This window comes from Culex pipiens, chromosome 2 (genome assembly GCF_016801865.2).
Source record: "Culex pipiens pallens isolate TS chromosome 2, TS_CPP_V2, whole genome shotgun sequence".
Classification (NCBI taxonomy): Eukaryota; Metazoa; Arthropoda; class Insecta; order Diptera; family Culicidae; genus Culex; species Culex pipiens.
The window spans coordinates 217,779,287-217,787,321 of NC_068938.1; the positions used below are offsets into that span (position 1 = coordinate 217,779,287).

The following is an 8,035-nucleotide window of genomic DNA, read 5'->3' on the forward strand; positions in this document are numbered from 1 at the left end:
AAGTGCACCGTTTTCAAGTTGTAGCCATTTTAGGTAACTTTTGGAATCGAAATCGTGTTTTTTTTCTGTGTGATGAAAGTCTCCTTTGAATCTGCCTAGTAGTAATGCCGACCCTGAGTGATGAGTAGTCAGTAGCTTTGGTCTACGACTTCTTGGGAAACGGTCTCAGCCCTGAAAAGGACTTGAGCTAGCCTAAAACCCCTTGATACTGATGGACAATAAGTTTCAAAGCTGAGAAAATTCTCTATATTTTGCTTTTTTTAACTTTGTTGATACGACCCTTAGTTGCTGAGATATTATCATGCAAAGATTTAAAAACAGTATTTAAAATTTATGTTTTCTAAGTATCACCCAAACAACCCACAATTTTCTAATGTCGATATCTCAGCAACTAATGGTCCGATTTTCAATGTTAAAACATGAAACATTCGTTAAATTTTCAGATCTTTTCGAAAACAATATTTGAAAAAAAAAATTAAATCAAGACTAACTTTTCAAATGGGTGTAATATTAAATGTTTGGCCGAATGACCGAAATCTCAGAGAATTGCTGCACAATTATAATGATTTGCAAATGATTTTATGCAAATTTTCATCATGTTGTACTTACTTTTATAAATTTGGTGTAGTAATGAAACAAAACCTCTAAACGAAAAGCAAACAGAAAAATTGTGGTGTTCTGAGCATCACAACAAAAAGTTTTAAATATTTAAATGCACCTTAAATTAACACCTTTTTTTACAAAAAAAATCTGATCGATTTGGACTCTTCAGCAAGATATACTATCAAACGGGAGAGAGAGTGTACTCTAAAGTGTCAGACGCGTTGTCGCTGCGATCGGCTTGAATTATGTTTTTTCATGTGAAAACTTTGGGATTTCGGATTGAAATTCGTATTAATCGTTTCGTGTTGGTGTGCTCCATTCAAAGATTATGAAGTTACGCAATAATTTTGAGGTTTTTTGCGAGTTTTCGAGTGTTTTATCCGTGATTCCTCCTTCAGAAAATGCGTAAACACAAAAGTGAGCATCGAAAAGAGCGAAGTGTCATTTTATACGAAAGAGAAAGTGGAAAAAATGAGAACAAGAGAAGAGAATTTTTTGAGTGTTAAGAGCGGCTCTTTCGATAGAGAGGGGAGGAAGGAAGAAGTGAAATGAAGTTCTGAGTCTGCTGTTGCTGCTGCTGCTGTTGCCCTGAACGAGAGCCGTGACCGTTCCAAGAGCGGTGACGGTGACCTTTCTCATGTGCTGTGGTTCGGGCTGTCGTGCCGATCACGAAGAAACTGGTCGGCGTAGAAGCAAGAGAGAGTGCATCGGCAATCAACGGCTAGCACTGCAAGAGACTGGTTGTTCTCGAGTAAGAGAGCATAAAATCGATGATTCAAGTCGTCGTGGAATATGCCGAAGGGAGGGATGCTCATGCAGTCAAATATCCTTTTCCAAAACTAAATGATTGAACAATTTTTTTTTCAGCATGGTTTCAAGGTAATTTAACATAGCAAAAATATAATTATTATTTTCATTTATAACAAAATGCATATACAACTACAAACAGGAGCGTTTGGTACGGTATGTCCACGCATCCTGTCTCCCCTGTAGATTCTGTGAAATGTGATCCGTTCTCAGAATCCTCTCTGCTGTAAACACAACGCAGTAGGGCTGGCCGCTTTAATTTTTGTAATACATTTTCGGGTGTTCTCGGATGTAATGCAATTTTTAAAAATGACAAGAAAAGTGCTTGGGGCGTAATCTTATCACAAGACTTTCCAGCATGCTTTCATCGGACTGGCTGCGTTTGTGTTAGATTAGATTAGATTAGATTAGATTGATTTGGACTCTTCAGCATGTTGTTGGTATTAATGAGACTTATTCAGAAAAGAGCAAGCACTCGAATTTTTTGACTGAATTTTACATTGAATTTTTGTTACACAAATCAATTAAAAAAAAACAATTTTTCAATGTAAAATTGTAACTAATATCGTTAAAAAAATAAAAGAAATATCGATAAACTGCTTTGTTTTCGAAAAATGACAACTTTTAGTTAGATTTTAATTAAAACCTTGCAGTTCTGAAAATATTTTTTCAGAAAATTTTCTAAATTTTTTTTTTAAGAAACATTGAGTATTGGACATTTGGCTGCTGAGATACAACGGGTAAGGAAGTAAGAAAAACCAAAAAGATAATTGATGTTTTGTAATTGAAGGCTCATATTTTCTTATACTAATATCTTGGCAACTAATAATTAAATTTTCAATTTAAAAACTAAACATTTGTGAACTTTTCTGATCCATTTGAAAACATTATTTTGAAATATTTGAAATTAAAAATAAAATTTAAAAAGGGCGTTACATACTTTTTAAATTTTCGTCTTGATTCCAAAATCTCAAAAATATTTTTTTCTTATAAATTTTTGGATGTAAATTCTTTGGGTAACATTATTATGTTTTCCATTTAAACGCATCAAATCTGAAAAATTGCGAGTATTTTGTTTTCTATAACATATTAAAAAATAAAAAAAGCACAATTTCATCTTTGGTCACACAAACTGTTTCCACAAAGTTTCAGCCGCGCTCTTATTAAATTTTCAGTTCTAAATGTTTTGGAATCTGATAAAACTTTCAGGAACAATGGGTTTTTACCAATTTATTTTTTTCTACGAGGTCTAGAAAGCTTTCAACTATTATTTTACTAAATTTATCGCAAAAAGTTGACCTACGCGTTTATAATGTCGAGGTTCAAAAAAAAAAAAAAAAAACTTTTCTACGTAACCATCATAAAAACATGGACGTTATTTTAATTTAGAATTTTATTTACCTAACTTCGTCAACCTTACTTCGTCACCTGACCTTACTTCACCAGTTATACTTCAGTAAACTCGAAAAAAACGTTACTGGAAAATCTCTTGTAAAAGGAAGTAATTTTTGCTCCAACCTAGCGATTGTCACAATCCAACTCAATCATCATTACGCGGAACGGACCACATGTGCTCGATTTTTTTCCTTCCGTTGAATACCCAGACTCTCCAATTGTACTCGCCCTCAGCCAGAACAAGAACCAGTAACTTCACATGTGAACGAAACGAAACGAAAAAAAAATTCAAAAGTGATTTACAGCAAAGTTTTAAAAATTTCCACCCTCGTGGAATCGTGGCGAAAACGACGAGGATGCAACTTGCCGTAAGATACGTGATCAATTTGCATAAACACGTCGTACCACACACACGCCCTTATTGGCTTCGGGTGGAAAATCCGTCCTTCGAACCAGCACAGCACATCCATCTATGGAATGGGGAAATAACACGAAAGGCGTGACGGGAAGAATTTTCGAAATTTTCTGCAAATTGAAGTTTGGCGACAAGTTGGAGATGCATTCGTAATGTGTGAATGTTGGCGGTAATTCTGGTTGGTAGACGTTTTGCAGGTCGATTTGCTGAATAAAGGTTATTTAAAATTGCTTTGTGTTGAAATCAGTGCAAAAACACCATGTCGAATGCTGAGGAGAACGCCAGAAATTCTTTTCGCAGTTTTTCCTTTCCCATATTTGATTTTGATTATGTGTTTATGAGATTCTCATCCGATTTGCAACGATCGGTTTTCGGCACGGGCATCAAATATTTTCCCCATATCTTTTCCTTTCATCGTAACCCTCGGAAAAAAAGTCTAAAGAGAAAGCAAAACCCTTCCATCATGCAACCGGTTCTGCGAGCTAGAAATTTTCACATAATTTTTCTTTTCCTTAGCAGCCCTTTTTTGCATTGGGGGAAAAGCCCCCCAGAAAACAGCACACGATTTACGCCATTCATCATCCGCACCGAGCATAAAGACGATAGAGAAAACCCGGTTGGTCTCGGTTCGTTCGGCAAGGCATCTTTTTCCCTACTTTTCCATATATCATATCTATGCTGAAGAATCCTGAAGGGAGGGGGAAGGGATATGGTGGGTGGGAAAAGAGTAAAATGTAGCGGAGACTCTACTATCAGCAAAAGTGAACTCTTCATACAGTTGGACCGTTTTTTGTCTGTTGAATTTCAAAAACACTGTATGAAAAATAACCTCTAACTTCAAAAGACAAGAAGACAAGAAGACAAGAAGACAAGAAGACAAGAAGACAAGAAGACAAGAAGACAAGAAGACAAGAAGACAAGAAGACAAGAAGACAAGAAGACAAGAAGACAAGAAGACAAGAAGACAAGAAGACAAGAAGACAAGAAGACAAGAAGACAAGAAGACAAGAAGACAAGAAGACAAGAAGACAAGAAGACAAGAAGACAAGAAGACAAGAAGACAAGAAGACAAGAAGACAAGAAGACAAGAAGACAAGAAGACAAGAAGACAAGAAGACAAGAAGACAAGAAGACAAGAAGACAAGAAGACAAGAAGACGAGAGACAAGAAGACAAGAAGACAAGAAGACAAGAAGACAAGAAGACAAGAAGACAAGAAGACAAGAAGACAAGAAGACAAGAAGACAAGAAGACAAGAAGACAAGAAGACAAGAAGACAAGAAGACAAGAAGACAAGAAGACAAGAAGACAAGAAGACAAGAAGACAAGAAGACAAGAAGACAAGAAGACAAGAAGACAAGAAGACAAGAAGACAAGAAGACAAGAAGACAAGAAGACAAGAAGACAAGAAGACAAGAAGACAAGAAGACAAGAAGACAAGAAGACAAGAAGACAAGAAGACAAGAAGACAAGAAGACAAGAAGACAAGAAGACAAGAAGACAAGAAGACAAGAAGACAAGAAGACAAGAAGACAAGAAGACAAGAAGACAAGAAGACAAGAAGACAAGAAGACAAGAAGACAAGAAGACAAGAAGACAAGAAGACAAGAAGACAAGAAGACAAGAAGACAAGAAGACAAGAAGACAAGAAGACAAGAAGACAAGAAGACAAGAAGACAAGAAGACAAGAAGACGAGAGACAAGAAGACAAGAAGACAAGAAGACAAGAAGACAAGAAGACAAGAAGACAAGAAGACAAGAAGACAAGAAGACAAGAAGACAAGAAGACAAGAAGACAAGAAGACAAGAAGACAAGAAGACAAGAAGACAAGAAGACAAGAAGACAAGAAGACAAGAAGACAAGAAGACAAGAAGACAAGAAGACAAGAAGACAAGAAGACAAGAAGACAAGAAGATAAGAAGACAAGAAGACAAGAAGACAAGAAGACAAGAAGACAAGAAGACAAGAAGACAAGAAGACAAGAAGACAAGAAGACAAGAAGACAAGAAGATTGTCTTTGTCTTATATCTATAATTCATTAATTTATCGTAAAAAATTGTCTTTTGTTAGGTGTTCGGATGTTGAGTGCAAAATGGAATTTCCGTACCGTGTTCCATTTCTATGCTTGGTACGTCATCATCTTTCCCATACTTGTTCTACTTTTACCACACATCCTGTTTCGTCCCGTACCTTTCTTCCATTTCCGTCCTCCATCTTCTCACGAGAAACTCGAACCTGCGAGATGATGTATGGAAAAAAATGAAATTTTGATCACAAAATATTCAATATCTCCCACCCACCCTCGTCACTTCCGATCCCATCCACAATTACCACCACCAATTTTTCCTCTCCGACGTCATTGCATTCCGATTTGTACCCTTTGCCGGAATTCCTCCCCCCCGTCTTTGATTTCCGGTACACTTTTGTCTTTGCCCGAGCCCGAGTCGATTTTAACACCCGAGACATGTACCGTTTCCTGTCAGATTCACTCGACTTGGCTTTGCTTTTGGTACGCGGGCGGACGGTCGGTCTGTAGGCATTAGCTCAAATCTTTGGCTCTTTCGGTTTTGAGCGGCGGCCCGGGTGATGCACGCACGTACTCTCTTCGTGTGGCCAAGAAGCGAAGGATCGGAACGTGATTGGGGTGCAGTAGAAGGCGTTTGGACAAAAGGGCGAAGAACTTATTAGCAACTCATTCCAAGGGGGGGTCGGGATTAGACGAGTTGGTTGCAATTTGTTGCGGAAGAGTTAACCCTTAAGTGAACAATTTTGTACAAGTTTTGTTTCATTGAATCTTTATTCGATTTGCGTTACATCGCTTTAAGCACTTAGATATCACTGTGCTCCTTGATCCAGTCACGCACAGCGGCCACACGGGAGTATACTCCTGGATATCCAGGCTCGGCACAACCGATACCCCACGAAACGACTCCAACCAGGGTCTTTCCTTCAACCAGTGGACCGCCGGAGTCTCCCTGGCAAGCGTCCTTACCACCGGCCTGGTACCCAGCGCAGATCATACGATCGGTAACCTGGTAGCCTCCGTACGACTCACGGCATTCCTCCTGGCTGACAGCTGGAACGTTGGTAGCACGCAGCGCCTCGTTAGACTCGGACGGGTTCTGGGTGTAACCCCAGCCGGAAACCTGCAGCAGCTGACCATCCTCAACCTCCTGATCCTGCTCCGGAAGCTCAACGGCGAAGAACTCCTCGCTCAGCTGAACCGGCTGCTCCAACTCCAACAAAGCGAAATCAAAGTCGATAGTGTTCGGATTGTACTGCGGATGCTGGATGACCCGCTTGACCGGAACCAGCTGACCTCCAGAACCGTGCAGCGAAGATCCAACGCGGACGTGGAGTCCAACGTCGTAATCACTAGCGCAATGCCCGGCGGTCAGAACCCAGTTTTCACCGATGATTGATCCACCGCAGAAGTGGCCGTAGGTTTGCAGCGAGATCTGGTACGGAACCTCTAGGATGTCGATCTCGAATCCTCCGACGATGCGTTCGCTGCTGGGAGGGGCGTTCCACCAGGGACGAGCCGGATGGCGGGCGGTGGAGGCACCCTGGACCAGGGCAACGCAGCCAACGGTGGCCAGAAGGGTGATGAACTGGTTCATTGTTGGGGAAGGTACTGAACTGAATGATGGTTTGGCTTTGGAAACGAGTTGGTTTTTATAGTCGGTTGAGATTGCGATTAGCCGATATTTGGTCTTGAAGAGCTACTTGAAGTCAGCTTAGGTTGTCGTGGAGGGACAGTGCGTTATCTTTGTAAATATTTGTAGGTGCTTCAAATTGAAGTAGCTTGAGTTATTTTTGGGTTTTTACTTTATTTAAGTACATGTTTTTGAAGCGGTTTTGTCAAAAAAAAATCAATTTAAGTGAGTTGATTAGGAACTAGTTTTACTAGTTCAACCATATGATATGGATTTGAGCCATAGCAATTATCTGAGACTTGCTAATTTTGCTTCATTATTTCGTCGTTACAAGTCTTCAATTTTTGGTCCATACAAATCTTAAAAAATATTTAAAAATCAGAATATTGTTTTGTACCTTTGCCCGATAATCTTTGGCCAGAGTCACGGGACATACGCTTTGAAAAATATTTTTAACAAATTTATTCATGTCAGGTCAATTTTGAAATCATGTTTCGCGATTCGATAAGTATTCTTTTTAAATTTTTTCTAGCATGTATTCATTCAATTGGGATCAAAAATGCTTCTGCTTCGAGGCATTCCAACAATTTCAGGTATTCAAGAGAAATGTGATTTTCAGACAGAAAAGGGTTCCCGAAACGTCTAATGTTCATTTCCCGGTTGTGCTCCCACGGGTGTCTGAAACGTGGTCGAAATTGAAATTATTCCCGATGAATTGTTTCGATTTTCGGGGGGAGGGTTCAGCAAATGGCGTAGCAGTGAAACAAGAAAGTCAACGTTGGGTCCGAGTTTGAACGAGCATTCCTTTGGGGATTTACCCGTTGCGATGAATCAATATTTTGTTAAATTTTGAAGAGAGTTATTCTGTTTCCTGAAATTTATATCATAAAAAAGGCTTGAATTTATTTCTAGAGAAAGAGTAGGTTCCACTATCATGCAATCCAATTTGTAACCTACCGGTGACACCTTATTATGCCATCGGACAGGTTAATGCATTTCTCCTTCTCAAAGGCTGCCAACCTCCAAATTACCTTCATTTGCCTGGAAACACGTCTTTATCTATCCTTGCACACGAACGAACGACGAAACTTTACCCGGGAAAGCCACCCCCGAAACCTCCCTACCGGTATCATCTAATCCCTGGAGGTACTTTCTGTAT

General features: G+C 39.4%; 1 protein-coding gene across 1 annotated transcript; it reads right to left on the reverse strand.

Annotated features, from left to right (window-relative positions):
- Positions 1-5,993: 5,993 nt before the first annotated feature.
- LOC120432562 (trypsin 5G1-like) lies at positions 5,994-6,922 on the reverse strand. The gene has a single exon (XM_039597790.2). The coding sequence runs from the start codon at positions 6,838-6,840 to the stop codon at positions 6,049-6,051; it is 792 nt and encodes a 263-aa protein (XP_039453724.1). The 5' UTR covers positions 6,841-6,922; the 3' UTR covers positions 5,994-6,048.
- Between the last annotated feature and the right edge of the window lie 1,113 nt (positions 6,923-8,035).